Source organism: Thalassophryne amazonica, chromosome 5, assembly GCF_902500255.1.
Source record: "Thalassophryne amazonica chromosome 5, fThaAma1.1, whole genome shotgun sequence".
NCBI lineage: Eukaryota > Metazoa > Chordata > Actinopteri > Batrachoidiformes > Batrachoididae > Thalassophryne > Thalassophryne amazonica.
Window position 1 is genome coordinate 12,146,224 of NC_047107.1, and position 17,698 is coordinate 12,163,921.

At 41.3% G+C, this 17,698-nt stretch overlaps 1 protein-coding gene across 1 annotated transcript in view; it reads right to left on the bottom strand.

The window, feature by feature from the left end:
* adgrd2 (adhesion G protein-coupled receptor D2) overlaps window positions 1–17,698 on the bottom strand; it is a 415,295-nt gene that overhangs the window by 196,723 nt on the left and 200,874 nt on the right. Inside the window, exons 11-15 of the mRNA XM_034169723.1 lie at window positions 17,431–17,536; window positions 17,294–17,349; window positions 17,038–17,164; window positions 16,839–16,942; window positions 12,401–12,503 (exon numbers count right to left, since the gene is read on the bottom strand). Coding sequence (XP_034025614.1) covers window positions 12,401–12,503; window positions 16,839–16,942; window positions 17,038–17,164; window positions 17,294–17,349; window positions 17,431–17,536 — 496 coding nt within the window. The remainder of the gene's footprint in view (window positions 1–12,400; window positions 12,504–16,838; window positions 16,943–17,037; window positions 17,165–17,293; window positions 17,350–17,430; window positions 17,537–17,698) is intronic.

The following is a 17,698-nucleotide window of genomic DNA, read 5'->3' on the forward strand; positions in this document are numbered from 1 at the left end:
AAGAGAACGATATGTCTTTGGGATGGTTATGAGTAATTTTTTTCTCTAATAGTTAAAATTTTATTAGCAAAGAAAGTCATGAAGTCATTACTAGTTAAAGTTAAAGGAATACTCAGCTCAATAGAGCTCTGACTCTTTGTCAGCCTGACTACAGTGCTGAAAAGAAACCTGGGGTTGTTCTTATTTTCTTCCCTCAGCCCCAACCAGTCTCAGCAGAAGACTGCCCCTCCCTGAGCCTGGTTCTGCTGGAGGTTTCTTCCTGTTAAAAGGGAGTTTTTCCTTCCCACTGTGGCCAAGTGCTTGCTCATAGGGGGTCGTTTTGACCGTTGGGGTTTTTCATGGTTATTGTATGGCCTTGCCTTGCAATATGGAGCGCCTTGGGGCAACTGTTTGTTGTGATTTGGTGCTATATAAGAAAAAAGTTGATTGATTGATTGATAGAAAGATGTCCTAGTTTTATGGAGGGCTTTTTTATAGAGCAACAGACTCTTTTTCCAGGCTAAGTGAAGATCTTCTAAATTAGTGAGACGCCATTTCCTCTCCAACGTACGGGTTATCTGCTTTAAGCTGCGAGTTTGTGAGTTATACCATGGAGTCAGGCACTTCTGATTTAAGGCTCTCTTTTTCAGAGGAGCTACAGCATCCAAAGTTGTTCTCAATGAGGATATAAAACTATTGACGAGATACTCTGTCTCACTTATAGAGTTTAGGTAGCCACTCTGCCCTGTGTTGGTATATGGCATTAGAGAACATAAAGAAGGAATCATATCCTTATCCAGCGCTTTCTGAAAGACTTCTATTTTAATGAAACTTATTCCCCACTGCTGGGTAGTCCATCAGAGTAAATGTAAATGTTATTAAGAAATGATCAGACAGAAGGGAGTTTTCAGGGAATACTGTTAAGTCTTTAATTTCCATACCATAAGTCAGAACAAGATCTAAGGTATGATTAAAGTGGTGGGTGGACTCATTTACATTTTGAGCAAAGCCAACTGAGTCTAATAATAGATTAAATGCAGTGTTGAGGCTGTCATTCTCAGCATCTGTGTGGATGTTAAATTCGCCCACTATAATTATCTTATCTGAGCTAAGCACTAAGTCAGACAAAAGGTCCAAAAATTCACAGAGAAACTCACAGTAACGACCAGGTGGACGATAGATAACAACAAATAAAACTGTTTTTTTGGGACTTCCAATTTGGATGGACAGGATTAAGAGACAAGCTTTCAAAGGAATTAAAGCTCTGTCTGGGTTTTTGATTAATTAATAAGCTGGAATGGAAGATTGCTGCTAATCCTCCGCCTCGGCCCGTGCTATGAGCGTTCTTGCAGTTAGTGTGACTCGGGGGTGTTGACTCATTTAAACTAACATATTGATGATCACCTTAGTATTTTCTCTGCTTTCCTGTTCACTGCTGATGAATTAATCTTAGGTGCAATTTTTCTGGGAAGTGCTTCTGCTCTTTTTCTCCCTGTCCAAGGTATGGATAGGAGGATGGCTACTGAAGACCAGGTGCCAGACTGACTGTTTGGAATGGATGTTGCCATGGGAACAGGCTCACCGATGGCATGAGGACTGCTGGATGACCCCTGCTTGTGGCATAACTGCCTGTGTGAACTACTCAATCAATCAATCAATCAATCAATTTTTTTATATAGCGCCAAATCACAACAAACAGTTGCCCCAAGGCACTTTATATTGTAAGGCAAGGCCATACAATAATTATGTAAACCCCAACGGTCAAAACGACCCCCTGTGAGCAAGCACTTGGCTACAGTGGGAAGGAAAAACTCCCTTTTAACAGGAAGAAACCTCCAGCAGAACCAGGCTCAGGGAGGGGCAGTCTTCTGCTGGGACTGGTTGGGGCTGAGGGAGAGAACCAGGAAAAAGACATGCTGTGGAGGGGAGCAGAGATCGATCACTAATGATTAAATGCAGAGTGGTGCATACAGAGCAAAAAGAGAAAGAAACAGCGCATCATGGGAACCCCCCAGCAGTCTACGTCTATAGCAGCATAACTAAGGGATGGTTCGGTCACCTGATCCAGCCCTAACTATAAGCTTTAGCAAAAAGGAAAGTTTTAAGCCTAATCTTAAAAGTAGAGAGGGTGTCTGTCTCCCTGATCTGAATTGGGAGCTGGTTCCACAGGAGAGGAGCCTGAAAGCTGAAGGCTCTGCCTCCCATTCTACTCTTACAAACCCTAGGAACTACAAGTAAGCCTGCAGTCTGAGAGCGAAGCGCTCTATTGGGGTGATATGGTACTACGAGGTCCCTAAGATAAGATGGGACCTGATTATTCAAACCTTATAAGTAAGAAGAAGAATTTAAATTCTATTCTAGAATTAACAGGAAGCCAATGAAGAGAGGCCAATATGGGTGAGATATGCTCTCTCCTTCCAGTCCCGTCAGTACTCTAGCTGCAGCATTTGAATTAACTGAAGGCTTTTTAGGGAACTTTTAGGACAACCTGATAATAATGAATTACAATAGTCCAGCCTAGAGGAAATAAATGCATGAATTAGTTTTTCAGCATCACTCTGAGACAAGACCTTTCTCATTTTAGAGATATTGTGTAAATGCAAAAAAGCAGTCCTACATATTTGTTTAATATGCGCTTTGAATGACATATCCTGATCAAAAATGACTCCAAGATTTCTCACAGTATTACTAGAGGTCAGGGTAATGCCATCCAGAGTAAGGATCTGGTTAGACACCATGTTTCTAAGATTTGTGGGGCCAAGTACAATAACTTCAGTTTTATCTGAGTTTAAAAGCAGGAAATTACAGGTCATCCATGTCTTTATGTCTGTAAGACAATCCTGCAGTTTAGCTAATTGGTGTGTGTCCTCTGGCTTCATGGATAGATAAAGCTGGGTATCATCTGCGTAACAATGAAAATTTAAGCAATACCGTCTAATAATACTGCCTAAGGGAAGCATATATAAAGTGAATAAAATTGGTCCTAGCACAGAACCTTGTGGAACTCCATAATTAACTTTAGTCTGTGAAGAAGATTCCCCATTTACATGAACAAATTGTAATCTATTAGACAAATATGATTCAAACCACCGCAGCGCAGTGCCTTTAATACCTATGGCATGCTCTAATCTCTGTAATAAAATTTTATGGTCAACAGTATCAAAAGCAGCACTGAGGTCTACAGAACAAGCACAGAGATGAGTCCACTGTCCGAGGCCATAAGAAGATCATTTGTAACCTTCACTAATGCTGTTTCTGTACTATGATGAATTCTAAAACCTGACTGAAACTCTTCAAATAGACCATTCCTCTGCAGATGATCAGTTAGCTGTTTTACAACTACCCTTTCAAGAATTTAGGTAGCTACTCTGCACTGTGTTGTTATATGGCATTAGAGAACATAAAGAAGGAATCATATCCTTAACCTAGTTACAGCGCTTTCTGAAAGACTTCTAGTGTAATGAAACTTATTCCCTACTGCTGGGTAGTCCATCAGAGTAAATGTAAATGTTATTAAGAAATGATCAGACAGAAGGGAGTTTTCAGGGAATACTGTTAAGTCTTCTATTTCCATACCATAAAGTGGTGGGTGGACTCATTTACTTTTTGAGCAAAGCCAATAGAGTCTAATAATAGATTAAATGCAGTGTTGAGGCTGTCATTCTCAGCATCTGTGTGGATGTTAAAATCGCCCACTATAATTATCTTATCTGAGCTAAGCACTAAGTCAGACAAAAGGTCTGAAAATTCACAGAGAAACTCACAGTAACGACCAGGTGGACGATAGATAATAACAAATAAAACTGGTTTTTGGGACTTCCAATTTGAAGGGACAAGACTAAGAGACAAGCTTTCAAATGAATTAAAGCTCTGTCTGGGTTTTTGATTAATTAATAAGCTGGAATGGAAGATTGCTGCTAATCCTCCGCCTCGGCCCGTGCTACGAGCATTCTGACAGTTAGTGTGACTCGGGGGTGTTGACTCATTTAAACTAACATATTCATCCTGCTGTAACCAGGTTTCTGTAAGGCAGAATAAATCAATATGTTGATCAATTATTATATCATTTACCAACAGGGACTTAGAAGAGAGAGACCTAATGTTTAATAGACCACATTTAACTGTTTTAGTCTGTGGTGCAGTTGAAGGTGCTATATTATTTTTTCTTTTTGAATTTTTATGCTTAAATAGATTTTTGCTGGTTATTGGTAGTCTGGGAGCAGGCACCGTCTCTACGGGGATGGGGTAATGAGGGGATGGCAGGGGGAGAGAAGCTGCAGAGAGGTGTGTAAGACTACAACTCTGCTTCCTGGTCCCAACCCTGGATAGTCACGGTTTGGAGGATTTAAGAAATTGGCCAGATTTCTAGAAATGAGAGCTGCTCCATCCAAAGTGGGATGGATGCCGTCTCTCCTAACAAGACCAGGTTTTCCCAGAAGCTTTGCCAATTATCTATGAAGCCCACCTCATTTTTTGGACACCACTCAGACAGCCAGCAATTCAAGGAGAACATGCGGCTAAACATGTCACTCCCGGTCTGATTGGGGAGGGGCCCAGAGAAAACTACACAGTCCGACATTGTTTTTGCAAAGTTACACACCGATTTAATGTTAATTTTAGTGACCTCCGATTGGCGTAACCGGGTGTCATTACTGCCGACGTGAATTACAATCTTACCAAATTTACGCTTAGCCTTAGCCAGCAGTTTCAAATTTCCTTCAATGTCGCCTGCTCTGGCCCCCGGAAGACAATTGACTATGGTTGCTGGTGTCGCTAACTTCACATTTCTCAAAACAGAGTCGCCAATAACCAGAGTTTGATCCTCGGCGGGTGTGTCGTCGAGTGGGGAAAAACGGTTAGAGATGTGAACGGGTTGGCGGTGTACACGGGGCTTCTGTTTAGGGCTACGCTTCCTCCTCACAGTCACCCAGTCGGCCTGCTTTCCCGGCTGCTTGGGATCTGCCAGGGGGGAACTAACGGCGGCTAAGCTACCTTGGTCCGCACCGACTACAGGGGCCTGGCTAACTGTAGAATTTTCCACGGTGCGGAGCCGAGTCTCCAATTCGCCCAGCCTGGCCTCCAAAGCTACGAATAAGCTACACTTATTACAAGTACCGTTACTGCTAAAGGAGGCCGAGGAATAACTAAACATTTCACACCCAGAGCAGAAAAGTGCGGGAGAGACAGGAGAAGCCGCCATGCTAAATCGGCTAAGAGCTAGTAGCTACGCTAAGCTAGTGGATTCCTAAAAACACGCAAAGTGAATAATGTGTAAATAATTTAGAGGTGATTCAGCAGAAGGAGTGCTTTAGTTAAGGCACGTAAAGACTACACTGGGAAACAAATCGTAATCTAGATAACTAGATCAATCTAACTGCGCAGATTAAACAGCTAACAGATACAGAAAAACACTGCTGTGCTCCGGAACAGGAAGTGATACAATACCGCAGTGAGAGCCAACCACCAGTAGAGGCAAGCTACTCAAATACATATTTTGTTATTATGATATGTTATTTTGATTTCCTGTTTTCCATTTCTTCACCTTTGTAAACTTTGTAAAAACCTTGTACCTGTTAGAATGGCCTAAGCAGTGGATCACCCCTCTGAGTCTGGTCTGCTTGAGGTTTCTTCTCCAATACCATCAGAGGGAGTTTTTCCTTACCACCGTCACCTGTGTGCTTGCTCCAGGGAGGTGGGGAGGTGATGGTCTAGTGATTAAGCATTGGGCTTAAGACTAGAGGATCCTTGGTTCAAATCCCAGCCTGACCGGAAAATCACTAAGGGCCCTTGGACAAGATCTTTAATCCCCTAGTTTCTCTCGGTGTGTAGTGAGCACCTTGTATGGCAGCACCCTGACATCGGGGTGAATGTGAGGCATTATTGTAAAGCACTTTGAACATCTGATGCAGATAGAAAAGCGCAATATAAATGCAGTCCATTTACCATTTTCTCAGGGGCTTGGTAAGGTTAGACCTTACTTGTGTGAAGAGCCTTGAGGCAGCTTTGTTGTGATTTGGTGGTATATAAATTAAATAATTTGAATTGAACTGAATATAGATGATTTACTGCCCTCTGCTGGAATAGCATGTAAGTCCAGAATGTAAATATCAATGTCTATCATTCCATATTGTTAGCTAATATCTGTAGTTTCTCCAGAAATATTAGTCCTATCAACATGCTGGTTTGGTGGTGTTCATCCTTGATCCAAAACACATAAGCATACCAAACGGAAAATGTCAGCTCTCCCCAGTTTGTCTGTGATTGAAGTTAGACACACACACACACACACACACACACACACACACACACACACACACACACACACACACACACACACACACACACACACACACACACACACACACACACACACACACACACACACCCCTTTTGGTCTCTTCTGCATTCTTGCACAAGCAGGTGCTTTTATTCTTAGACACACACAAACAGAGATGGTGCTGGAACACATCAAATGCACTACACTTGTCACTCATGGTAACGCCAACATGACACTTAACTAAACTGATTAAACCAATTGAAATGCAAACAAAACCAATTGAACTACAAACACAATAATACTAACAACATTGCTAAACTAACATGAACCACAATAACAACATTTAAAACCCCCAAATCCTGAACTCCCATAACACACTGCAGCACAAAATCCATTGTTCACTGTTGTTAGCTAGCATTGCTAATTTCTCAAAAATATTAGTTGTATCAATTTTCCACACACATGCACACACACAGAGGCCACTTGGGTATTATAATATAGAACTGGCATGTTGTCCATGGGGATCCATGGGTTGTAGTTTGGGTACTCTTATAAAATAGGTACCTGACATTTTTCAAGGGTGGTAATAAGTGGACTGCACTGATATGGAGCATTTCCATCTGCATCAGAAGCATAAAGTGCTTTATAATTATGCCTCACTTAATCGCTAGACATCACCTCCCTTACTTTGCATAATAAACTATGCAAAGTTACTGTAATGAGTTAAAATGGCATGTGAGTCCAGAGTGTCTTTGAAACCTTTGAAACCTTAGACCTCAACAGTTTTTAGTGGAAGACCTCAACTGTTTTATTTCCTGTTAATTACTTGTTTAGGTGCCTGTTATCATATACACACTATTCTTATTCTTATTCTTATTATTCTTTTTATTATTGTTATTTTATTTCATTATTACTTATATTTTGTCATTTGATTTTAAATAATTGATTTTAATATAAAATATTCTATCATATTCCATTTTGGCAGCGCTCATCCTTGACCCAGAATACATAAGCATGCCAAACGGAACATGTCAGCTCTCCCCAGTTTGTCCGTGATGAAAGATAAACACATGCATGCACATATGCGCCCACACATGCTCTCCTGCACACACACAGGGACGTAGAGCTTTTTGTCTTTTCTGCATTCTGCTGCAAGCATGACACTTCCCACTCATGGTAATGACAACATGACACTCAACTCACGCATGGTAACAGCAACATGAGACAACTAAACTGACTAAACAAACTGATCTACAAAAACACAATAAATCAAAAACACTAACAATACTGTTTAAAGCCCTGCCACACCTTGGTGATTTAGCCTGCGCATGCCTACCGTATTAAAAATGCTGTCATGTGCAGGCGTAAGTCTAATAAATTAATGCAGCTGTCACACCTTGACAATTTACCATCATATGTTGACAGCCCCATTTCCACCCAGTGGGTCAGGTGGGTACTGCACGGTGTGGTGCGGGCCAAAAAGAGTGTAATTTAACATTAGTTTATTTTTTGTCTTGGTGGATCATTTTCATCGGGACCAGAATGCTGATGAGTTTACTGATGGCTGTGGTAAATGCTGCCATGAGTGAATGAAGGGCTGTGACTACAAACTTTTAAAGTGCTGGTCACAATCAGACCTTCAAACAGCTCTGACTGATCAGATGAGGGGAACCGATCAGAGCCGGGGGACCAGGTACGGGGGGAATGATCAAAGCACTTGTCACAATCTGAGACCGGGGGGAACCATGACAGGGGAACCAATCACACCGTGACACTGGCATCCTCTGAGAAACACAAAGTGATGTTAATCAGTGAAAACACTTGCTGGAGTCAGTGGCTGCAATGAAATCCTGCACCCTCTTGGCCATTTCAGAAATACTTTGGACACCGCTGTATTGGACGTACGTCAGCGTATTCCCAGCATTTTTATTACAGTCGGAATACGTGGGCTAAATCGTCAAGGTGTGACAGGGCCATAAACTCTTTCCCTCAGCCCCAACTTCTTTCCCTCAGCCCCAACCAGTCTCAGCAGAAGACTGCCCCTCCCTGAGCCTGGTTCTGCTGGAGGTTTCTTCCTGTTAAAAGGGAGTTTTTCCTTCCCACTGTGGCCAAGTGCTTGCTCATAGGGGGTCGTTTTGACCGTTGGGGTTTTTCATGGTTATTGTATGGCCTTGCCTTGCAATATGGAGCGCCTTGGGGCAACTGTTTGTTGTGATTTGGCGCTATATAAGAAAAAAGTTGATTGATTGATTGATAACAACATTTAAATCACCTAAACCCTGAACTCCCATGGTGCACTTCAGCACAATGTCCATTGTTCGCTGTTGTTAGATGACATTGCTAATTTTGCCAAAAATATTAGTCCTATCAATTTTCTGAGCATTCATCCTTGTCCCAAAATACATACGCATACCAAATGGAAAATGTCTCCCCAAGGATTGAAGCCATACGCATGCATGGACGCACTCACATACATCCACATGCACGCATACACGCACACAGATGCCACCTAGGTATTATACAACCCCTTGCAAAAATTATGGAATCACCGGCCTCAGAGGATGTTCATTCAGTTGTTTAATTTTGTAGAAAAAAAGAAGATCACAGACATGACACAAAACTAAAGTCATTTCAAATGGCAACTTTCTGGCTTTAAGAAACACTATAAGAAATCAGGAAAAAAATTTGTGGCTGTCAGTAACGGTTACTTTTTTAGACCAAGCAGAGGAAAAAAATATGGAATCACTCAATTCTGAGGAAAAAATTATGGAATCACCCTGTAAATTTTCATCCCCCAAATTAACACCTGCATCAAATCAGATCTGCTCATTGACATTGACCCTATGCCATGACATTGACCCTATGTGTCTTTTTGCAAGGAATGTTTTTGCAGTTTTTGCTCTATGGCAAGATGCATTATCATCTTGAAAAATGATTTCATCATCCCCAAACATCCTTTCAATTGTCCAAAATATCAACATAAACTTGTGCATTTATTGATGATGTAATGACAGCCATCTCCCCAGTGCCTTTACCTGACATGCAGCCCCATATCATCAATGACTGTGGAAATTTACATGTTCTCTTCAGGCAGTCATCTTTATAAATCTCATTGGAACGGCACCAAACAAAAGGTCCAGCATCATCACCTTGCCCAATGCAGATTCGAGATTCATCACTGAATATGACTTTCATCCAGTCATCCACAGTCCACAATTGCTTTTCCTTAGCCCATTGTAACCTTGTTTTTTTCTGTTTAGGTGTTAATGATGCCTTTCGTTTAGCTTTTCTGTATGTAAATCCCATTTCCTTTAGGCGGTTTCTTACAGTTCGGTCACAGACGTTGACTCCAGTTTCCTCCCATTCGTTCCTCATTTGTTTTGTTGTACATTTTTCGATTTTTGAGACATATTGCTTTAAGTTTTCTGTCTTGACGCTTTGATGTCTTCCTTGGTCTACCAGTATGTTTGCCTTTAACAACCTTCCCATGTTGTTTGTATTTGGTCCAGAGTTTAGACACAGCTGACTGTGAACAACCAATATCTTTTGCAACATTGCGTGATGATTTACCCTCTTTTAAGAGTTTGATAATCCTCTCCTTTGTTTCAATTGACATCTCTCGTGTTGGAGCCATGATTCATGTCAGTCCACTTGGTGCAACAGCTCTCCAAGGTGTGATCACTCCTTTTTAGATGCAGACTAGCAAGCAGATCTGATTTGATGCAGGTGTTAGTTTTGGGGATGAAAATTTACAGGGTGATTCCATAATTTATTCCTCAGAATTGAGTGATTCCATATTTTTTTCCTCTGCTTGGTCTAAAAAAGTAACCGTTACTGACTGCCACAATCTTTTTTCTTGATTTCTTATAGTGTTTCTTAAAGCCAGAAAGTTGCCAAAGTTGTACGTATATGCTACTCTGGAACCACACCTAAACCCAAACAGTCCAACTGTCAACCCCACTGAGGTCTTTAGTCTGGGTCTCATTAACATAATCAATCAATCAATCAATCAATCAATCAATCAATCAATCAATCAATCAATCAATCAATCAATCAATTTTTTTTATATAGCGCCAAATCACAACAAACAGTTGCCCCAAGGCGCTTTATATTGTAAGGCAAGGCCATACAATAATTATGTAAAACCCCAACGGTCAAAACGACCCCCTATGAGCAAGCACTTGGCTACAGTGGGAAGGAAAAACTCCCTTTTAACAGGAAGAAACCTCCAGCAGAACCAGGCTCAGGGAGGGGCAGTCTTCTGCTGGGACTGGTTGGGGCTGAGGGAGAGAACCAGGAAAAAGACATGCTGTGGAGGGGAGCAGAGATCGATCACTAATGATTAAATGCAGAGTGGTGCATACAGAGCAAAAAGAGAAAGAAACAGTGCATCATGGGAACCCCCCAGCAGTCTACGTCTATAGCAGCATAACTAAGGGATGGTTCAGGGTCACCTGATCCAGCCCTAACTATAAGCTTTAGCAAAAAGGAAACTTTTAAGCCTAATCTTAAAAGTAGAGAGGGTGTCTGTCTCCCTGATCTGAATTGGGAGCTGGTTCCACAGGAGAGGAGCCTGAAAGCTGAAGGCTCTGCCTCCCATTCTACTCTTACAAACCCTAGGAACTACAAGTAAGCCTGCAGTCTGAGAGCGAAGCGCTCTATTGGGGTGATATGGTACTACGAGGTCCCTAAGATAAGATGGGACCTGATTATTCAAAACCTTATAAGTAAGAAGAAGAATTTTAAATTCTATTCTAGAATTAACAGGAAGCCAATGAAGAGAGGCCAATATGGGTGAGATATGCTCTCTCCTTCCAGTCCCCGTCAGTACTCTAGCTGCAGCATTTTGAATTAACTGAAGGCTTTTTAGGGAACTTTTAGGACAACCTGATAATAATGAATTACAATAGTCCAGCCTAGAGGAAATAAATGCATGAATTAGTTTTTCAGCATCACTCTGAGACAAGACCTTTCTAATTTTAGAGATATTGTGTAAATGCAAAAAAGCAGTCCTACATATTTGTTTAATATGCGCTTTGAATGACATATCCTGATCAAAAATGACTCCAAGATTTCTCACAGTATTACTAGAGGTCAGGGTAATGCCATTGCGTGATGATTTACCCTCTTTTAAGAGTTTGATAATCCTCTCCTTTGTTTCAATTGACATCTCTCGTGTTGGAGCCATGATTCATGTCAGTCCACTTGGTGCAACAGCTCTCCAAGGTGTGATCACTCCTTTTTAGATGCAGACTAACGAGCAGATCTGATATGATGCAGGTGTTAGTTTTGGGGATGAAAATTTACAGGGTGATTCCATAATTCTTTCCTCAGAATTGAGTGATTCCATATTTTTTTCCTCTGCTTGGTCTAAAAAAGTAACCGTTACTGACTGCCACAATCTTTTTTTCTTGATTTCTTATAGTGTTTCTTAAAGCCAGAAAGTTGCCATTTGAAATGACTTTAGTTTTGTGTCATGTCTGTGATCTGCTTTTTTTCTACAAAATTAAACAACTGAATGAACATCCTCCGAGGCCGATGATTCCATAATTTTTGCCAGGGGTTGTAATATAGATAGTCCAAACTATCCAAAGTACAACTTTTTAGAAGGTTTAGCATCAAACATATAATATAAACTGGGATGGTGCTTACGAGGGTCTGCATACAAACTGCATCTTGACTTGCATTTACCACAGGATTTATGGGGTGTTGCAGCAAAATTGATTTTGTTGTCTCGGTAAGCTTTCACTTGCAATGGTTATCTCATTTTCTGTGGGTGTGATGTTTAGAGGGTTTTGCACCTGAACTCTTCATGTGTGTGTTTTGGCATAGACTGGTATTCTGTCTAAGGTGTGCCCTTCCTCATGCCCCATGACTACTGGAATAAGAGGGTACAGACATGAATGAATGAATACATCAATGAATTCATTCATTCATGTAAACTTTCTTTGATCTGGACCTGGCTATAGCTACTTTTATGAAGTGGCTGATACACCTGTTTGTGGAGGCCATGGTGTACTGAGGCTGGATTGGAAGTGTTGTTTAGACACCTTAGATGGTACAGATGAACCTGCTTGGCCCATGGACAGCAGCTAGAATGTGTTCTGTGCATTTGTCATTAATGTGTCATCTCTGGAGCCTCACCTGATTGGCAGATGCCCAGTCACTGCACATCAACAGCAGCTCAGCAACTCCGAGAGCAACAATTAGGTTCTTATGGACGGTTGTGCGATCTGACTTTGGAACTCTACAAGTGTGTTGACACACACAAGTACACATTTAGAGAAATGCACACATGTACATACAATCATACAGACACAACTGAGCAAAGGTACACCAACACCTTTAAGGATTAAAAATTTATTTCACGTTGATGACCTTCACTCTGTCTCCAAAGTGCAATGCTTCTTCTTACTCTTCTTCTTGTTACTACACCAAATCAAAAAATGTTGGGATGATGTGAAAATAAAAAATAAAATAAAATAAATAAATAAATAATAAAGCCAGTGATCATTATGTTTATTTTGACTTGTATTTCATTGCAGGCTGTATGAACCAAAGATATATTTTTTGTGTGATCAACTTCATTTAATTTTTTAATATCATCCATCCTGCATTTAAGCCCTGCAACACATTCCAATCAAGCCAATACTCAACTGATGTCACCGCCTATTTTGCTGATACACCTTGGTGACAAATTAAACAAATAAGCACCGACAGATGCATAGAGTTAATTTCATTGGTCCCCCTATTTCCTTGCTGGGACAGGGAAAAATGAGTGGAAATGGGACAAATAACATAGGAAAGAGTACATTCATTACATTCATTTTCAAATGCTGTTGGCTTAAGGAAGCTGGAATGAATGATTTGCTGTAGGTGTTCATTTAAATATTGGCTTTAGAAGAGAAATTTGATGCTGAGAAGGCAAAATATACCCAAACGTTAAATTTTTTAAATCTATTTGCATAGTTGACCTTGGCCTTGAGGTTCAAGGTCAAATGTAGTGTGCTAAAGGGCATCAGGATACATGATTTGCTCTTGGTATTCAATACAAATGTAAGCTCTGGAATCGATATTTGGAGAGAAAAATTGATATTTTGGGGTGAGACAGTGGGTCTTTGTCAGCCGTTTTCATAGATGAACTTGGAATCTGGGTCAAGGTCATATGCATAGATGTCACATTTGTGTCCATTTACAATATGATACAGGTAACGTAAGTAATGTCTCAGAAAGGGGCAACAGGGCTTCTCAAAATGTAACAGACGCATGGACAAATGGAAGGACGCATGGAGTCCATTTCAATGGCTCCCCTTATTTCATGGTTGGGGACAAAAAGTAGGGTTGGAGGCAGTTAATTCTAAAAATAAGGCTTAAATCATTACTTTTACAGTGACTTTTCTTGACAGAAGTCAGTGGATGGATACATGAACCTTCCCCAGTCTCTGAATATGTCTTGAACATCATTTGCATGCGGGGTGGTGGCTAAGTGGTTAGTGTTCTTGGTTTCAGTGTGGATGGTTCCCGGTTCAAACCCCACCCCTGCCACATTTCTCCATGTAATATGGAGTTGCATCAGGAAGGGCATCTGGCGTAAGACGTGTCCCAAATCAACATGCAGATCCACCTCGGATCTACTGTGGCGACCCTGAGTGAAACCAAGGGAGCAGCCGAAGGGACAAGAAATACAAACATGATGGTACAGTGTGGCAAATCTGGGACAGGTCAGCCATCTCAAAAATTGAGTTGGAAGCCACCAAGACTCCCAGGCAACTCTGAAGTAGTTATAGGCCTCTGTGGTTGTGGTTGTAGATACTGTCCATAGTGCAACTTTTATCTGTTGTATCACCAGTTACACAACTTCATGATGAAGTGGTACAGAGAAGGACTTTCTTGAAAAGAACCTGAGAAAGTTCAGCTGAAGGCACATGGGATCTGAGATCATTTGATAAGTTTCCCTGTTTCACAGTCATTCTCTACTTCACTCCAACATGAAGATGTGAATGGGGATGCAACAGGCAGATGATGCTTTCCTACACTAGGGGGCAGAGCACACAAAGACAGAAGCGCTGGCTCATTGGCTGTTTGGGTTTGTGATCGCCATTGATTCTATTAGAAGCTTTGGTGGCCTTTAAACTCAAAATCAGCTTCTTAGTAGTTGAGAATGTATGGGAGGCAAAATGGAAAGTTATTGATTATCTGTAGCTTCCAATACCAACTTTAAAGCACTTTAACACAGCCACTGCTGACACAAAGTGCTGTACACTGAAACATATTTAAATAAATAAATAAGTGCAATTTAAAAACTAACTCTCGCCGGGGCCGAAAGCCAATGAGGAAAATGTCCTGTCCCCTCTGAGTTTCCTTCTGGATCTCAGAACTTCCAGGAGCAGCTGGTCAGCTGACCTAAGAGACTTACAGTGTACATAAGGATGAAGAAGCTCAGAGAGGTAAGGCAGTGTAATACTGAAGAGATTTCAAAACAAACATGAGAATTTTAAAACGTACCCTAAAACATACAGGCAGCCAATGAAGTGAGGCCAACAAACGAGATATATGATCTGTCAAAAGTCATGCAGCAACATTTTCAACCAACTGCAGACGCCAAGGTAATGCCTGATTGACTCCCACATAAAGTGCATTACAATAATCCAGCCAAGATTAAATAAAAGTATGGATCGCTGTTTCAAAGTGTTATCTAGACAAAAAAGTTTTCACAGTTTCTAACCGCCGTAAATGATAAAAACCGGACTTAATCACAGCTTTAATTTGGCTGTCCAGTTTAAAATCACTGTCTACCTCAAAAACCAAGATCATTAATAACAGGTCTGAAATAAACCTAAGGTCCGAATGCAATGGAGGAGGACTCACAGGGGCCACTGGATCCAAACACTATCACCTCTGTTTTCTTTTCATTAAAATTTAAAAAGTTCAAGGCCAACCAAGCTTTAATGTCCTCTAGGCATACCAAGAAGTGTTTTATAGAACTGACATCCTTCTGCCCTAAGGGGAGATAAATTTGGCATAGCAATGAAATGAAATCCCATGCCACCTAAGGATGGAACCCAGAGGCAGTAAACACAATGAAACAAAGTAGTGGCCCTAGAATCAAACCCTGTGGGACTCCACATACACTGAAGCTGCAGATGATTCTGAACCATCAATATGCACAAAAAAAGGTTCTGTCTACCAAGTAAGAGCTGAACCATTCAAGTGCAATGCAACCGATACCCACTAAGTGATATAATCGAGAAGTCTTAAGTCCCAAGTCTCAAGTCAAATCGGTGGGCATTACGACTTGAGACTTGACTTGGGACTTGACTTGAGACTTGTGATTTGCCATTTCATGACTTGAGAGTGACCTGCTGGTGACTTCATCCCACCTCTGCCAGAATCACATGCCAAGAAGGATGTAACTGATAACCCTTATTAAAGCAGACTCTGTGCTATGAAGGGTTTTAAAACCTGACTGAAGAATGTCCATGATGCCATTCTCACCTAAAAACTGATTCAATTGACAAAAAAAACCAAACTCTAAAACCGTAGAAAGAAAAGGCAACTTGGAAATGGGCCTATAGTTAGCCAGCACAGTGTGATCAAGGCCAGGTTTGTTAAGCAGTGGCTGCACCACTGCATGTTTAAAATTTGCAGGAACCACAGTGGAGGACAGACTGCAATTTACAATGGCAAGAAAAGACTGCCCAACACTAGCTAAAATTTCATTAAAAAATCATGGAGTGACAGGATCATGGGGAGAACCTGAAGGTTTAATATGGCCAGCCACATCCTCTAAAAGTGAAATTGTCACAGACTCATACTGAGTAAAAACAGCCGAGCAAGGGACCGAAACAGAGGGGTCAGTATCAGGGGCTGTGATAAGAGCTCTGATGTTGGGAACCTTTTCAATAAAAAAAATGCAGAAAGTTATTGCACATATCAGGAGAAGCATCCAAACAGACATTCTGTGGAACACTTAGTACAGAGTCAGTAGTGTTAAACATGGATTATGCCTGATGGAGGAAGTAATATTTGCACAATATTCCCTTTTTGCCTCACGTACTCTGATAGTGGCACCAGCAGTCTAAAAATTTGAAAAGACACCTGCAGTTTGACCTTTGTCCACCTGCATTCAGCTCGGTGACATGTTGGCAAGGGGGGACACCCACCCCCTCTGCCACCAGGTTCATGTGTCCATCCCCTGATTTATATCAAGAAAACTGGCTGTAAAAGTGATGATTTTATTGTAATCTTTAGAATAAATTGCCCCTGTCCCAACATTTTTGTGGAATGTGTTGTCTGCCTCATGTGCAGGAAGGGATGAATTTTAAGAAATGAAATGAAGGCAACCTGAAAACCTGAAATATGTTGTGTCCAAACTGTCTGCAATAAAAGAGAAAAGGTCAATTTAAAGATCATTGCAGATTTTTATTTCCATTTTCCACTTTCCACATCATCCCAATTTTTTTTTTCTGATTTTGGGTTTTGTTATTATTATTATTATTTACTGAGTCAACTGGCAGGACTTCTGAAATGCTTTTCATCCTCGCTTCTTTGCAGAGTGTGTCCTCTGATGACTGTGACTCACCCCACAGCGATGAAGAGGATGAAGGTGAAGAGGAGGCCACACAGAGACACTCCACAGCCAAGGAACGTCAGCACCTGTAGAGCTTTTTCATTCTCCGGGCTCCTCTGAAATACACAGAGGGCGGCAGGGTGAGCAGGAAATTGCAGCAGGTGATGTGATGTGATGTGTGTGTGAGTGTGTGTGTATATCTGTGCCGAACCTGAGCTTCAAAAACCTGCAGCAGCACGGCAAAGTTGGTGGTGTGGTTACAGTAGCACACAGTGGATCCGTACTGTTTGGACACAACCTCACATCCTTTGGTGTTCCACCAGCCACCACCCTCTGGACTAGTGGGACACAAGCAACACAATATATAATATATGTTGAACTAAGTGTCCACACACACACATATACACACATACACACAAATCTGACAGGTAGATATGCTGCCTCGTCCAAACCTTGTTGGTACTTACGTGAGTTCAAAATCCCAGAAGGCACACACTGGATCAAAGACAGTGTCAGTGGGATTCTGTGGGAAGTAAAAGTCACAGTGATGGAAGAGGCAGCGCTATGATGAGAATGTGAGGCTAGATTTGGGAGACGTTCAGACCTGGACTTTGTGCCGCAGCTGGAAGTTAACCGCCATGCTGAGTGGCTGCTCATCTGCCAGCACTGTGGTGGAGATGATGGAGGAGCCCAACACGGTGCCCAAGTACCTGTTCCACCAATTCAAATGAAGTAAGATAACTGCAGAGAATTAGATTTGAAACTTCAGATCTGTGTACACACACACACACACACACACACACACACTGCCATACTCTTTCCTTGCAATACACTGTCAAGGTAATTGATATATGTGATGTGATATATATATA